Genomic DNA, 17,772 nt, shown 5'->3' on the forward strand with positions numbered 1-17,772 from the left:
CTTATTGTATTTTCTATTTTGAGAGGTTAATGTGAGGATCAAATGAGATGGTGTTGTGAAAGTCTACACTGTAAAACAGAATATTAATTGTTACTGTGGCAATTTTCACTACTGTTTCTCTAATAGTGTTGTCTAGATGTTTGGGAAAAATAGGTAATAAGAATTCGTGGAGGGGTGCCTAGGTAGCTCAGTTTGGTTAAGTATCTGAGTCTTGATATCAACTCAAGTCGTGATCTCGTGGTCATGAGATTCAGCCCTGTGTTGGGCTCAGTACTGAGTATACAGTCTCCTTGGGATTCTCTCTCCCTCCCTCTCTACCTCTCCCCCCCCCCCTCAGGTGCATTCACACGCACTCTCTCTCTCAAATAAATACATAAACATTTATATAAAAAAAGAATTAATGGAAAAGAAAAAATACACTAGTAGGGCTAGACAAGTTAAATATAGTGACCCAAGAGAAATACAACCTAATTCAGATCGTAGGAATACATTTACAAGTTATTTTGTAAATGAAATAAAAAGGTTGTAAGAGCATACTTGCAATGAAATTGTTTTCAGACCATCACTTATAATTACCACAGAAGTTTACTTACTCAGACTAAGATGTAAGCTTGGTATTAGTGGGGAAAAATGGATTTAATTGTGCTAATTTATTTATTTCTATGAAAAATTTTTAACATTTATTTATTATTGAGAAACAGACACAGACAGAGCATGAGCATGGGGGTGTTGGGGGCAGAGAGACAGAGAGACACAGAATCTGAAGCAGGCTCCAGACTCTGAGCTGTCAGCCCAGAGCCCGAAGCGGGGCTCGAACCCACAAACCACAAGATCATGACCTGAGCCAAAGTCGGACGTTTAACCAACTGAGCCACCCAGGTGCCCCTGATTGTGCTAATTTATTAATTTAGTTCAAAAACAAAATTTATTGGGAGAGAATGACAAACCAACCAAATAGAAACATGCCTGGAAAAATGCATTTTGATCTGTTTACAAAACAATGCAATCATCATGAATGAGGATCTATCCTTGGCTATTCATTTAAACAGGTAAGGGAAGAATATAAGCCATTGTAAGACCCCAGTTCAATGAGCTTGCTCTAAATTTCCTTCCAACCTGTCAGTTTGCCACTTGGTACAGTCCACAAAGGACATGCAGTAAATGGTGCTGGGACAGCAGGCCACGACTTCAATAGTTCATTTTGATAGTATCAGCCTGAGGTCTGAGCCCTGAGAGTACGAGGGGGGGAGGGCCAAGAGGAACAATGCTTCCTCTCTCTCCTCTGTATGCATATGATGCCTGGCAAACCAGAGAAATGATGGCTGTAATTTGCAAGTTGCATTTGCTCCTTTTTTTCTTCACTTCTTTATCCCTATGCTACTTCATAACAACTCTCTTCCCTGGAGCTCCTGGTCAAGAGGGAGTCTCACCCAGACTTAACCCAGAGGCTTATAAACTCCTAAATTCCTTTAGAAAAAGTGTTTACCTTTCCCCTTCCACTCTAAACCCCACATCCTAAATTCCAGTGTTCTGAGACAAGCAGTAAGAACAAAGCCCACAGATTTAACCAGTTCACACTAACATGTGAATGATCTTCCCTTGAGTATTTTATATTCTGGAATCTTTATTTCTGACATGGGATGGTGCTTTAATGGATGGAATTTCAGAGAACCATATCTAAGGGAGAAAATGTTGGCAGATAGGGTCTGGGGATGACAGATGGTGTAGTAGGAGGAGATATTACCACAAAGGCCAGCCCTATCTGGGAACCTGACCTGGGTTCAGCACTCTTGAAATGTTGACATTTCTAAGCGTTCCATCATTTTCTCCAATTCTGAACTTTTAGGTTCTCAATAGCCTCCATGGCGCTAGCCACTAAGGTAGACTAGAGTGGGGGCAGGGTAAGAGGACAATCTGCCTGTGTGAAGAGAAAGAATGGACGAGTAGACAGGGCTACAAGTGTCATAAGAATACTAGCGACTGTGTGTTGAATACGTAACATGTGCTGAACACGTTACCATGTGCTATCCCCAGTTGTTAGATGAACCGTCTGGGGAAGCACTTTAAAAACGGCAGCCTTTCTAGTTAGCCTTATTAGGCCCATTATGGAGAAGAGAAATGGGAGACTCACGTTAAGTTGCCCAAGCTGACAAAACTGAGTGAGAAAAATGAGATCCGCTCCCAGGTCTATCTGACCCCGAAACTTTGTCTTTAATTCCCCTTCATATGTTCTCCAACCATAATCCTTTATATGCATAGTCTCTAGAAAGTGAGGAGCTGCTGAGAGTTCACAGCATCCTTTTTCATGATCCACAACTTTCCTCTCCTCAGACTGTTTCTTCCCATTATTAATCTGAATGAGCTCTTACACAGGAAAAGGGAGAAACACCGAGCACTGTTTGCATCTCTATTAGAATGAGGGGCCAACAGACTGACATGGGATGGAGGGGGCAATGCATTTTCATTGAACTTCTCCACTATCTCCACCCTTTGAGAGCCTGAGGACTTACCAAGCCCAGTGCACAGGGGGCAAATCCTCTGCCTTTGGGCACTGGCACAGCTGGCATAGGTCTTTAGCATTCTCAGCTTCAGTAACCTCTTGTTCCAGGCAATAGAAAAGTAGGAGCAGGAGGGAAAGCAATCATTGAGTTGTCGTTGACCTTCTACATTCCCCTCCACCTATAAATCAAATGTCCTTATGATGCTACTTCCTCCACTGCTCTTCACAGAGTTGGGCTGGCTAGAAAAGATCTCCAAGACCACAGAGTTGGCCCTTTAGCAATGCTAGTGACGTTAGAATCACCTGGAGACATTTTTAAACACACCAAGGCCAAGGCTCTTCTGCTGGATAACAGGTTCTAGGTCAAGGCTCAGGCAGGTTGAGACCTAGAACACAGCCTAACCCCATGTCTTTCAGCTGAGTTCTGGGAAAGACACATTCTGGAAGTGGGCCAGAATTCTCGAGCCCAGAAATTGCTGTACAGAGAGCAAAGACAAGCTCCTGAGCCTGCAAGGACTGTGGTTCTGCTCCTCAGACATGTTGGACAGGCCAATTAACACCTGAATCCTGCAATGACTTCAATGCAGACAGCAGACTCCTAGCCGACCACTCTCCTCTCACCCCACACACCGTGATTCCTCTTCATTGCATTGCAGTGCTTGGTGTGCAGATGAAATCGATAAGGACAATACAGCTGAAAGGTTACTGTACAGGAGCTCTCAGTAATGAGTGTGTGTGTGTGTGTGTGTGTGTGTGTGTGTGTGTGTTGTCCAGCAGATGCTTTCCACTTCTTTCTTAACTATTTCCTAATTCCAAAAGTGTACATTTGCCCCCACAGATTATTTTATCTCCATTTTAAAAGGCATTTATCCAAGTCCTAAAACAAAGAAAATTACAGTTTTATTCCTTCAGGTGAGTTAAGAAAATAGGATCAAAGCTCACGGACTGATATCATTGTGATTTTGCTCTGTTCAAATTCATTTATTTCTAAGAGGAAGAAAGAACTGATGTGCCTGGTTAATGATGTGAACTACCCAAAGTGTCTGCATGAGCTACACACTTACTAAAGGGCAACATCTTTTGGTTTCTACCTACAGAAACTTTTGACCTAAGACATGTACTGGGTATTCCAAAGTAAAGTGTGGCCCTTCCTGAGATGAGTTGAGGAGAGCAGCTCTCAAGTTCATTGGCAATAATCAGCTCACCTGTATGAAGAGAAGGTGCTTCTCCAGGGCACCATTTTATTCTTAAGTTACATTTGTTTTAACAGAGAGACCATATTCTGCTTTGACTTGGTAAGAGTTCTGTTCAGGGTCAAAACATCTAACAGAGAAAGTGTTCATGTCTGAGCACAAAATTTAGACAGAAACGGAGAATGAGAAAGTCGAGTCAGAACCCATTAAACCAGGGAATTTAAATTCCCGAGAAGAACGGAGGTAGTTATTTAAACTCTGAGTGCTATTATTTAAAGCCTCTGTTCCTTTCAAAGTATTTAATATGACTTTGGCATTTCATAGGTGAATGCTCTCCTCAGTCAGATGTCACCATATGAGATTGTTTTGAAAACTTCTGGAATTCTGGAAAGTCTTCTGTAGAGTGCAAAATCATAAATTCTTATGGAATAATTTCAAAGAGAAAATGATTTTATGAAAGACAATGTTCTTAGCTGTCCTGAACCTCATCACACACTTTGGTTTTGAGAAATCCTGTCTCCTTTACCTAAATTTACTATCTGAATAGAAGATGTTGCTTAAAACAATACAGAATAGGACAAAAAGAGGAAGGAAACCATTTCCTCGAGGAGCAGTTTCAGCCATTTAAGACTTAACACACAATAAAAATACTCCTTTTATTACCATTACTCACTTCAGCAGCTACTCAAAGTTCACAGCAATTCAAAGAAAAGGCCAAATTTCTTAAAGCGGAATCAAAGGCATTTGAGATTTCCTGAGATTACAGGTCACAGACATACATAAAAAAGCTCAATAAAAATATTTCATATTCCATTGTGTATTATAGTTTTATAAATGCCTATGCAAAGACTTAGCCCTCTATCAACACTCAATAGAATTTTAAATCATTTTTTTTTCCAGCTGGTATGCACTCACAGAAGGTACTCACTTTTGATCTGTTTTTGCATTTGTTTACCACATTCTATTTAGATTAAAAAAGAACAGGAAAAAAACCGCACTTTTCTAAATCACTTGTATGAATTACAAACAAGCTCTTTAAAGAGTTCTAAAGAATTCAGCTCTCTTGGCTAATTAACTGCCAGAGCGCTTACTGAGATAAATACTGTGCATGAAAGAATCAGTATAGATGCATATGCATGCACTGGGCTGAGAATGGGGCTCTGAACCTCAACTCCTGTTTTCTCCTTTGCAAACTGTGGGAACAGGGGTGGTGGAATGGATGGATACTAAAGTACCTCACAGGTTCCCAACATACTGATGGACCAGAAGAGTCAAAATGACTCACCAAACTTGGGGAAAAAAAATGACAAAATGAAAGAGATCATCCTAAAGAGGGGTCCGGAGAGCTCAGTCTGTTATGATTCCTTCAGGTGATTCTGCGACTCAGCCAGGAAATGGAGCCAGGAAACTTGTAGCTTCTAAAAATCACAGGTATTTCAATTTTGCCTTGCATTTACATATATTCATGAAAAATGGTTTTATGTTAAAAGTTTGAAAATATCACACTTGAAATACACTAGGAATATTGCTATTGAAAAGAGCTTTCTTAGAAAGGTAACTTTTGTAATCGATTGTTTAATATAATTTTTCGAACTTAGCTTTTCTTTCTAGTGCACTGAAATTTTTTTCACTGAATTTTTTTAATGTTTATTTTTTGAGAGAGAGAAATAGACAGAGAGACACACAGCACAAATGGGGGAGGGGAAAAGAGGGAGGAAGACACAAAATTAGAAGTAGGTTCTAGGCTCCAGGCTCCGAGCTGTCAGCACAGAGCCCCACACAGTGCTTGAACCCACAGACTGCGAGATCATGACCCAAGCAGAAGTGGGACGCCCAACCGACTAAGCCACCCACGTGCCCTGCCTGAGTACACTGAAATTTTTGAATTTGCTTCAGTCATTACAGGGAAAAGAGGTGAAGTTTAAAGTCAAAACTTTCCCACTCCTGATAAGAATTCTAATTTGTGAAATAAATAACATCTGTGCTGGGCAGGTCTTGAGCTAAATCCTAGCCTATGTCAGGTGCTTTCTGTGTACATAAAAGGGTCTGGATATATTCTTGATGACTGACAGATTTTAGGATAACTAGAAAGGATCCCTTTCCCCAAGCCATCACCTGGTTCATCATATCTGAGAATAATACTTTGAAGGAACTGCTTAAGGAAAAGTCATTTTGATTTTCAATTAAATCACTTCAAATGGAAATGATTTGGGTAACACACTAGATTGCTTTAAACACAATCTACACTGGGCTGACGGCTCAGAGCCTGGAGCCTGTTTCCGATTCTGTGTCTCCCTCTCTCTCTGCCCCTCCCCCGTTCATGCTCTGTCTCTCTCTGTCCCAAAAATAAATAAACGTTGAAAAAAAAAAAATTTAAACACAATCTACAGCATCAATGACTGAACATAAGCCATAGTTGGAAATAATGGAGCTGGACTCAGAAAACACACAACTCAGGGGTGCCTAGTTGCTTGAGCATCTGTCTGAGTCTTGATCTTGGCTCAGGTCCTGATCTCATGTTTCTTGAGATGGAGCCCTGTGTCAGGCTCCTGGCTGACAGTGCAGACCCTGCTTGGGATTCTCTCTCTCTCCTTCTCTCTCTGTCCCTCCCCTGCTTGCGTTCAAGCATGTGTGTGCTCTCTCCCTAAATAAATAAATAAACTTAAAAAAGAAAAGAAAAGAAAAGAAAAGAAGAGGAAAGGAAAGGAAAGGAAAGGTAAGGAAAGGAAAGGAAAGAAAAGGAAAAGAAAAGAAAAGAAAAGAAAAGAAAAGAAAAGAAAAGAAAAGAAAAGAAAAGAAGAGGAAAGGAAAGGAAAGGAAAGGAAAGGAAAGGTAAGGAAAGGAAAGGAAAGAAAAGGAAAAGAAAAGAAAAGAAAAGAAAAGAAAAGAAAAGAAAAGAAAAGAAAAGAAAAAAAAGGAAAGAAAAGAAAAAAAAGAAAAGAAAAGGAAAGAAAAGAAAACACACAGTTCAGGGCTCTCCACGGAGGTGGGACAGAGTAAAGGGGTATAGAGAGGGAGACTCAGACACTGATGCAATGTGCTCTCTGCTAGGACAATGACTTAGGCACCTTTTGGAAACAAGGCTACATTCCATTGTTATGGTGATCTACTCACTCTGCTAAAAGGGTACAAAAGAGCTCAGGCAACCTAACAAAGGTACTGTGTAACTTTTGGTAATATGTAATTTAACCTCTCTGTGCCTCAGTTTCATCTTCTGTAAAATAAGGAAAATGATAGTACCTACTTCAAAGCGTTCTTGTGAAAATCCAGTGTGTTCACCCTTGTAAAATGATTAGAATACGACCATCCATAGTAGGTGCTCCGCAAGTGTTGGCCAGCAGTAGGTCAGAGTGCATATCGTCGCTAGAGGCACTTGGTGCCCATACTCTGCGTAGGCCAAGCCATGCAGGACCGCAAAGAAGTGTCAAAATCCCAGAGTTCTAAGAGCAAGAAGAAACCCTAGAAATCCTCTTTCTGTTTTGAGGATTGGCTTTAGACTAGCATATTTTATGTAGTCCATGTATAAAAAACTAAGCCACTATTTAAGACTAAAAAACCCATAAAAATTTGAACTTCGATCTTCCTTTGAAACATAAGGCCACCTGCCCACACTGGTGATTCTGGGTGGGACTGTTTCCCTGAGACCACACAGAGGCTCTCAGGGTGCCACTGTCTCCACCACTCCTGAACGCCCTTTGGCATTAAACCGGGTGTGGGTTGCCAGTGCACAGTTTTCAAAAGCAAGGCTTTTGTCTTTTAACAAAACAAACAAATCAACCCACAAAAACCTCTCTCTGTACCTGTTTCCCTACCGAAAGTAGAAAAATAGAACGTGAACCCTTAGAGAAGATTTGACCTTTCTCATACCTGGTCCACTTGGGCCATTTACATGATTTGTTATAATGTAGGTATTGCATTTGTGATGTCTCATCTGGTTCAACACCTCTTCTCTTACAAATAAGAAAAACGAGGACCCCAGGGAGTTTAGGTGACCATCTGAGGTCCCAAGTCTTGTTAGTGGTGGAAGTTGTACCCACATGCAGGTCTTTTCCCCCCTCTCATCGAAGTTCCTGCTTTTCCAGCCACTGTCTTCTTTGTAGCTACTGTAGGTTCAGTCTGTGTTCCATATGAAGAAGCAGGACAGGAAGCCTACCAGCTGCGACAAGAAGGCACCCCAGGCTGCTACAGACACCAGAAGCCTGTACCCGGGGTAATTCATTAGCAGTGGTAGGATTATCCTTTCTCAGTCAGGTTTCCTGTCTTAAAGAGTCTTTTTTTTTTTTTTTTTAAGATTTTATTTTTAAGTACTCTCTATACCCAATATGGGGCTTAAACTCACAACCCTGAGACCAGGAATTGCATGCTCTACAGACTCAGTCAGGTGCCCCCTGTCTGCCCCCCCCTTTTTTTCTGTTAAATATTCTGATGGCTGAAGCAGAGGAAATGACGCCCCTCTCAAGCAACTGCTCCATTTCATCTATGCTTAATCCCACCTCCCTTTCATGTCTAATCATGATTTCTTTTCTTACTTCACTAAATGACATGGTGACCCAGGTGATGAGAAAACATAAGATGACACATAAGAAAACCCTAGACGCTTAAAGTGAATGAGCTAGAGAAAGAAACAAAACAGAGGAGAAATTGCAGCTGTTTCTACTTGTTCAGGTTCCTCCACGGACAATCTTTAAGTTTTCCCTTTCCTGCCAGCGAAATGAGACTGTCCTATGTGCCAGGTCTAGCGCTTTCCCTACGTACACACAATGATGCTATTTCTCTTACACATGTGGCTTTCCTACCCAAGAGATGACAGGCGTGAACACTACCGGAATTACTAATTTATCTCAGTTTACTTACACTTATTTATTTATTTTGTATTTTGACAGTGATTCTGTGAGCTGGGGGGCTTTAGAGTGTGCTCATTCCCCACCCTACCATCAAACTGTCCCACAGACAAGGGCTCAGTTTAATTCCATAGATCTCATTTAGGAAACTCAATGATCTATCTCCAGTTTTACCACTGAGCATTTGCCAGAGTTGAATCAGGCCTCTTAGACATAAAGGTGAAACAGGCTCACCCTTAGAAAGGAGCATGATAATATCTATTTTAGAGACTGATGGAATGAAAAAAATGAGATCCATTCTGTGCCCTTTGTAAACTATAAAGCACATGTGTGTCCTATGTGTCCTAACAGTTAGATGTCGTATTAAAACACTAGGGATATAAGGTGTTCTGAGAAAGGCAGGCTGTAGGACTCAGGAAGAAGCTCATGACTCCTGATTCCACTTCAAGAGACAACAGAGACAGAAATAAATAAATAAATAAACAAAGGGAAAACAGATTATTAAACGTAAGTCCTAGTCAGGAGAAAGCGCCTCCAGGAAGAGCAGTGTGGTAAGTTTGGTGGCATCTTCCTGTGTGTTCCCAGAATCCATCTATGCAGGCTGCTCTTTTGGCCCCTATCACACTGTTGCATGTATTTCATTATTTGCCCTCCCTCCCTCCCTACTCTCCAGCATCTTATAAATTGAGCTTTCCAGGAAAAGGCCTCTGTGAGGCAGGCATCTCCAGCACTTAGCTTGCTGTTGTATCTCCAGCACTTAGCTTGCTGTTGGCTAGGAACTTCCAGCCTGCTGGGTTAATGTTACTTAGTGTGACAGACAGACAATGCCCTTGCCCCCCCCCACCAGAGATGTCCACAACCCAGTCCCTAAAATCTGTGGCAATGGCACCTCATGTGGCAAGAAGGACTTTATAGATGTGATTAAATGAAGGATCATGAGATGGGGAGATAATCCTGGATGTGCCCCACGTAATCACAGGATCTCTGTAAGAGGGAGGAAGGGAGGAGGGTCAAACTCAGAAAAAGGAAACACGACAATGCAACCAGAGTTTGGAGTAGCCTAGTTTGAAGGTGGAGTTAAAAACCATAAACCAAGGACTGCTAGTATCTGGAAAAACTAAGGAATCAATTCTGTCTTGAGGCATCAAGAAAGAATGTTATCCTTCCAGCACCACTAGTATAGACTTTTGACCTCCAGAATTATAAGAGAATAAATTTGTGTGGTTTTAAGCCACTAAGTTTATAATAGCTGAAGTAGGAAACCAAAACACTTAGATAAAAAGTAAATGTGTGCCTGTCATTTGAATGAATGGGCAAATGAACAAAAAGAGAGAGCTCTGAATAAAAAAGGGAAAGACCTAGATTCAGGTTCCAACAATGAGCTGGGTAACTTGGGCCCCATATGTAATCTCTCTGGAACTCCTTGTGAAGAGCCAAGGGCATGGAGACAGACCGATTAGGAGTCAAGGCGCTCCTAGGCTATTTCATGCTGTGCATCTTTGGGCAAGTGCTCAGCTCTCTAAGCCTATGTCCTATCTATAAGAGAGCAATAGTGACACAACTGTTGGGGGAATGAATGCGCTCCAGTCTAGTTACATTTAATGGGACTCTGAGTTAGGTGCATGTGAAACTAGGCACATAAAAATGTTACTAATGTCACTTCATGCACAAACCTTGAAACCATGACAATTCTCCAAATTAAAAATGAGTGAAGGCTTAAAAACTGTGAACAAACTGAGGGTTGATGGGGGGTGGGAGGGAGGGGAGGGTGGGTGATGGGTATTGAGGAGGACACCTGTTGGGATGAGCACTGGGGGTTGTATGGAAACCAATTTGACAATAAATTTCATATATTGAAAAAAAAAATGAGTCAAGGATTGCACAATGGTAAAGCTGGTAAACTGTGAACCACTGGCTGCCACATGGTGGGTCTGCTTCAGCTGCTGAACAGAAACACCCACTTGTCCTTTGCGGGAACCCATGTTGAATTATGCAAGTTAGAAACAATACAAGTAACAAATTATGAGAGGTCTCCAGGAACACACCCCTAGAACAAAATATGACCACCCTTTAATGCATGCAAAGCAATTACCATGGGTCTGGAACACAGGAAGCTATTATTCTGCTATTATTATATTAACTCAGTGATAAAAGCCTCAGAATAAACACTTCCACGATGGAAAATGAACCAAACTCCAGCTTTCCCATGGGCTTTAGCTTTCCCTGGGCCTCCAGCTCCTGTCAGAGAATTCTCACAGTTGGAAAATCTGAGTCAGGTGTGCTAATAGCACCCCAGATTATGAAGTAATAGATTTTCCAACTCTTACCTAAAACAAGGAGGTGTTAACTGTGTGCTCTACTGAGACCGCCATATACATCTTGCACACCCTCTTGGGGCCCCTCAGCCATATTTAGACTAGAATCAGTGACATGACAAGGACCTTCTTGGGACTCAGTGCCAACCAGCAACACTCTTCTTTCTCTTCTCTTCATTGTGTTCCTAGAACCCTCAGAGAACAAGGTTGTGCCTGGTACATACTACAAGCTCAATAGATATCTCTTGAATGTATAAGTGACTTTTATGGATCATACAGCCCATGTCTCTCTCCCATTTTCCAGACAATGAGCCACAGGCCAATTAGAGCAATGACTAAAAAATCCCTTCCATGTTGCATGAATTCGACTTAGTAACTGTCTCCTCCCAAGAGAGAGGAGCTAATTTCTCAAATCCAGCAGACTGGGTTATAGAGAGGAAATCATTTAAATAACATTTTTAAAACTGTATCTGTTTTTCTAAGTAGCTTCCAGTTTCACAAAATGAATTCTGATGCTAAGTGCCCCATAATGAGGAGATCTGGAAAAGCATAAGAGCAACACTGAATTATTTAGCTCTAACTAAAGCCTGGTGTTACCTTGAGGAGGAACAAATGACTTATGTTTCAGATTCTTTTAGGCTGCACAGAACCACTTAATGCAGAACCAAGTCCTGTTTTACTTGTACCTCCATTTTCTACCAAAGCACAACTAATACTTGGGAAAACTTTAGAGTGAGGAGGACTTAAATCCTTATCCTAACTTCGGGTGACCACACATCAGGAAGAGCTGGGCAGGCATTCCTTGTGTAAAGACCACCCCTCGAGAAGAATCTAAACCCTTTCCCTAGAAATGGACGTTAGTGATATTTTTTTCCTACTGTTTTTTTGGAGCTAACTTTCATCTCTTCTCTGGTAGCTTAAGTCAATGGCTTGCACTGTTGTCCCTGGAGCTGGAGAACAGATGTCCCCCTTATCATAAAGTAGCCTTGTATGCTTCAAGAGTCAACTACTTAGTGCACACACTTCTTAAGGCTAACCATGCCTAGATTTCTTAACTTCGTGTAATACTATGACGTTTATTATCTGGTCCCTTCTGATCTTCTTCATAACAAGTTGGGTTGTAGACTCCTGAATCCATACACTGAGGGAAAATCATGTGACATGATCTTTACCAGACAGGTTTCCATGCGTGCCTCCCCAGACACTCTTGCTTTTTAGTCAGAAAAAAATCTAGGGTTGCCCAGTGTTTACCCCAAGTTTCTGCCCATTTCCTTGCCTTATTTAGCTGTTGGGGCTCCCTATGCTTAGTTGTACAATGGATAGCAGGTCTCTATTTGTGATTTTAAGTGATTTCCAGTAAAAGTCTTCAATTTCTCTGTCAGGTGCCTGTACTCTTTCTGTGTATTTCCCTTTCCCACCTTGCCAGAGCCGTCTCATCTGTGTGGCCAACTTGGGTCGTGCTCAGATCGGAAGCTCTTCTTACCATGCTGGCTGCTTTGATGTGTTACAGAACCATGGAATGAGGATGATCAGAAGACAGTGACTGGCCACTTTGTCTACCACTTACCAACTTGGACCTCTTCTGACTCTACAGTGCCCAAGGTGCAAGGCCACACCCATGAGCACAACATACAAGCATGACCTCATCCAGCTCTTCTGAGTACCCCCAGTCTCACCATCAAGATTTTTATCTCATCAGGCCATTATTTACTTACTTTGAAATTCTTATTCTTCTTGAGCCTGCCATGCAAATTCACACTACTGTACCTTTCTCTAGGCTACCCTGCTGTTGGCAACATCCTTCCTCCTGTTCTCTCTCAGGTCCCTAAGTGTCATACCTCTGAAATATACCAAGTGTCATACCTTCTTGGAGGTATGGCACTTAACTTCCCAGACAGGATGAGTCACTCCCCTCCATATTCCCAGAGAATGCTACAGATACCTCTGTTATCACCCTGACCATGGAGTATACACTAACGTACTTTTTATTTAATTATTTCGAGAGAGAGAGAGAGAACACAGATGGGGTAAAGGTAGAGACAGTGAAATCCCAAGCAGGCTGTGCACTGTCAGCATGCAGACTGATGCGTGGCTTGACCTCACAAACTGTGAGATTATGACCTGAGCCTAAATCAAGAGTCAGATGCTTAAATTGACTGGGCCACCCTGGTACCCCAAGTACTATGGTACTTTTATGGGTTTCTCTGTTTCACTATAAACTTACTTTTTGCAGCTTCCTATGACCCAATCTACAATTTGTTTCACAGAGTCCAAGATATAAAGGAGTTAAATAAACATGTATGTGATTCCTTAAGCAGAGGTGACCGTATGGTCCCCAGCACCTGGGTCTGGACCATACTTGTTTATTCATCTCTGGGTCAGGGAGGACAGAGTTAGAGAAATACAAGAAAAACAAGCCAACTGGTGCCCAGCCAAGAGTGAGAAACGTGGTGTACCTGATAGACCATTATATTAACAGTTTCTTCTTTTTTCTGCTCTGGAGGCCCTTGACTCTGCAATAGATTTCGCACTGTTTCTTCCATCCTGAGAAACAAACAGACAAAATAAAGAATTTCTTTAGAGATGGTTTGATTAACATGGGGCTATTCCAGTTAGTAGGAATATCTCTTCAGTATAGTTCCAGTATAAGCTTATACCTGGAAATCTCTTTTCTCTTCTCTCTCCTTCATACCCTCCATTAGGAATCTGTCATGAAGTCCTTTAAAATTAGGAATGTCTCTGAGTTCTCTTTGTCTTTACCATTCAGGTCCCTATCATTGGCTTCCTGCATTTGTACTCATGAAAACATCTCCCACTATCCCTCTTCACTTTGAATCACTCCCCTTTCATTTGACACAATGTCACCACATTAATCTTCCTGAAATACCACTTTGATTTTCTTAAATCAATTTTCAAAGTTGGTGACGAATATTACATGAATGCATCTTCGCTGTTAACACACTGTTACATCTTTCCAGGGTGGTCTGTGTCAGCACACAAAGATCTATTCTTTTCAGGTACTTTCTGGTATTTCATGATGTGAATGCACCATACATTATTTAACCATTCCTCTACTGATGGAACTTAAATTACTTCAGATTTTTTATTCTTTCAAATAATAAACATCTACACATACAGCCTAGTGCACATTAATTAGTATTTCTATGGGTTCTAATGTAACATATATTGTATGTTATAATCCTATATTGTCTTACATTCCTACTTCCAATACCCATTCCCCATTACCCAAAAGTAAACAGTAAAAAAAAACAACAACACATTTCCATTTCCACTTTGAGACACTGTCTCATGTTGTTACTCCTTGAAATGGCAAACCCTGCATCTTCTCATTTCCATCCATCTTTCAAAATCTACTTCAATTTCACTACCAAAGAAACATCTTCACGGCCTCCCTCCACATTTCCTTGAATTTTTACAGCCTTATGCTTTACATCACTCATTCTATCATTTAAAAACTCCCCACTTTAATGCTCAAATTATATGCATGTTCTTTCTTCTGAAATTAATTACAATATTTGGTATAAAACCATGTCATAGATTTCTTATGTGTCTCCCCCCAACTACAGATAAAGTGGGTACTCAGTAGACAGTTGCTATATGAATCCTTTGTTAATGCATTTTTAAAAAGTATTAAGTAGTTACTCTGTGCCAGGCATTGATCATGTATATTCAAACTGTGTTTGGATGACCTTGTCTCTGGGGCCCATCTGTGAGGATACATGGACCATACTCTTAGGGGAAGACACCTGAGCAGGATGCTCTGAACACAGTGAGTGCTCTCTTGCCCAGAACCTGAGTTGGCTGTTTCTATCAGTCCCATCCTGAAGACTGTATTTCAGTGACTCAGTATGATACTAGTTTAAAAGACCTGAGGGAAAGCAGGCTCATCCAGCTTCTTTCTCTCACTAAAAGCTTCTGGCAAGACAAATTAAGGGCTCCAGGAGGCGACTGAATTCATGAAGTGGCAAGACCATTACAGTAAACAAAGGAGTACAGTTCCAAATGCCAAACTTTCTAATATGGCATAAAACTACTTAGTGGCAGAGTGAGGAAACTTCAGATGAACTGGGCCAGTTCAAGTCTAGGTTATAATTGGAGAAATTCTGCCTTCACAGGGTATGCCATGAAGATCCACTCAAAATTTTAGAAGACAGTGGACATTGATTATGAGCGCTCAAAGAATGATTTGTGACTATATTTATATAAGCCATCTCTTTATGCATCCAAACAGGAGAGCAAAGTCTGGCTCCCTGTATTTTCACAAGTCTTACGTTATTAATGACACCAATAAAATTTAACAGTACTTTCAACTTGTTGAAGAATTCTCATCTACTAATCATTACAATGTACTTTTAAAAGATCACTACATCTATGTGGTGGATGAGAAGCAGAGACACAGAAACGTTAAAGGCTAACGGACAGGATCACAGCTAGCTGGGTAGGTTAGCATGAAGCCATTTTACCTGAATATCAAAGAGTGGCTACTTTCCACTAGATCTTATTTACATACAGGAAATGATTTTAAATGAAGAAGAGTCTTAACTTCTAATCAAAAGTTACCATGGTGAACATCTATTGGGTGTTGAGCCCAAAAAGGCAAAAACACCATTTCTGACCTTAAGCTCTGAGAGTGCTCATGATCTTGTAGAAGAGACAAACTGAATTTATTTACCAAAAAAAAAAAAAAAAAAAAAAATAGGGATGAAGAAAGCACAGATTCTGAAATATTAAGTGATCAGAGCCAATTTCTAATATTTTATTTCACTGTATGAAAAAAACAAATTATCTCTCAAACAGTAGCAGATTTTCCATGATGTTTGTCAAATCTATCATAAACAAAAAAAGTAATGATAATGGTGAGGAGTTGCTCAAGATCAGGTAGCTTGTGTATGATAGATCAGGGACTGGCCCCCAGCATCCTAAATATCAGTCTATTTTCTCTACCTCAGTACAGAGGCTGCAGGTCTTTCTTATTTCAATCCGTATTTCATTCATTTATAAATATTTGGTTTAAAATATGTCTCAAGTTTGTTAGATTCAGTTAAAATTAAATCTTGTCTTCTTTTAATAAGTTGAAATATACCTCTGTCAGTGCATATCTTGCTGAATTATCTCTTCTGTATAATTAAAAGTTCCATACAGAAGTTGCTAGATCAAAAAGAAAAACATCTATTCACCTTCCCCCATTTTTCTTGGCTTTATGTTGAGAAAAAAGAAAAGAAAAGAGAAAGAGGCAGGCAGGAAGTTGTTAGATTCTCAAGCAGCCAAGACCCACAGTAACACTGTGAACATCATTTTCTGGCACTACTTCATGATTAATTGAAACCAATTACATTTCCAAGCCATATCTTGGAACAGAGTTGCAGGCACCCATCCCAACCTTTGGTAAAAAATTAACTTGTCTCATCTTTTCATAACCTTTATGAATCTGGTCGTAGAGAAAATAGTTTGAACCTGATGAGAAGATACGATTATTTATTCCCTGATGACATCTTCTTTCTTTTAATTCTCATTTAGCAAACATCTCTCTTCATTTTCCTGAAAATCAAAGACTGTGAAGCACCATTCACTGTCATTTGAGGTCCAATGGTATTTTACTTTATCCTATTATTTTGATAGCTGATGCGTGAGGGTGTGCATTACCAGCCTTTACATGAAATACTTCCACTATCTGTTCTTCCAAATGTGGCTAAAAATAAGCCAATTTCTTTTCCCAGGCCAGATGTGGGCAGAGATTTTCTTTTTTTCTTTCCTTTTCTTTCTATTTTTACAAACTGTTGATTGGCTTAGCATCACCCTTAATCATTGTCTTTTAGCTCTTTTTTCTTTTTTTTTTTCTTTTTTTTTTTTTTTTTTTGTGGGGGGATGTCTAATCTGTGACTAAGTTCTTTCTTCTCCTAAATACTGGTCAAGTCGCAGTCAATGAAAAATACATAGACCTTAACTGCATTTGTTGACATGTTTTAAGCTTTAATGTATATTAAGAGAACTATTTTTAAAAAGTTAAGTTCTACACACATCAGAGAAAAAAACTAAATTCATTTGTCAACAGTGTATTTCAGATACCATAGGTATAAATGTAGGAGTTTTTGCCTCATGAAGCGCTAGATACTGAGCAGAACATTAAACTGAAATGTTCTTTTGTGACTCCTCTGATCAGATATTCAGTTTAGCACAGGTTAGTTTTTGACAGAAATAGAACAAAATAAATGCAGAACAAGAAGCCACTCTCCCCAACTCAAACTGATAACTGATGGGGCTCTTTCAACTGAAAGCTGAACTGAGTCATATTTCAAGAAATATTTTAATGGGTGCTTGCAGATTAATCACATAACACATTAATAATGAAATAAACAATGAAATTACTCAATATTCTCTCACTGTCTCTTATGTGAGAGGTTGCAAGGTCATAATCCATTCATTTCTGCCTTATTAACAAACTCCGAGTTTCTTGAGGTCAGTGGCTCTGCCTTGTTGCTTACTTTATCTCTAGCAACTCAGCATAGCTACTGTTACGGGATAGGTAGTCCATAAATTCTTTTTAAATAAATGAATGAATCTAAGTGTTTCTTCACTCATCCATCCCTTGGCTCCTTTTGATTTGCAAACAGACCAATATGTAAATCTGAGTGGTCAGAGAGAAGTAGACAAATAAGAGGAGCCAGCAAGACTGGAGGGTAAGTCTTACGCTGACATTTGGGGCTAAAATGTCCAGCTCCTGGTCATTAGTAAAACAAACTAGCTATCTCTCAGAAATAACTCCCTGCTCTTTCTGTAACACTGAATGTGCAGTCTACTGTCAGTATTAGGCTAAACTAAGCTAAGCTAATTAGCTTAGATGGCTAGAACTGTACCTTAATGAGGCCAGGGTTCTAGATTCAGTCCCCAGCCTGGACATCCTT

At 40.3% G+C, this 17,772-nt stretch overlaps 1 protein-coding gene across 7 annotated transcripts in view; it reads right to left on the reverse strand.

Moving 5' to 3' along the window:
- Positions 1–17,772, reverse strand: part of NCKAP5 (NCK associated protein 5) — a 976,326-nt gene that overhangs the window by 304,887 nt on the left and 653,667 nt on the right. For all 7 annotated transcript variants that reach the window (XM_045479574.1, XM_045479575.1, XM_045479573.1 and 4 more), the window contains one exon: positions 13,306–13,393. In XM_045479574.1, coding sequence (XP_045335530.1) covers positions 13,306–13,393 — 88 coding nt within the window. The remainder of the gene's footprint in view (positions 1–13,305; positions 13,394–17,772) is intronic.

The sequence above is a fragment of the Leopardus geoffroyi genome, chromosome C1 (assembly GCF_018350155.1).
Source record: "Leopardus geoffroyi isolate Oge1 chromosome C1, O.geoffroyi_Oge1_pat1.0, whole genome shotgun sequence".
Lineage (NCBI taxonomy): Eukaryota > Metazoa > Chordata > Mammalia > Carnivora > Felidae > Leopardus > Leopardus geoffroyi.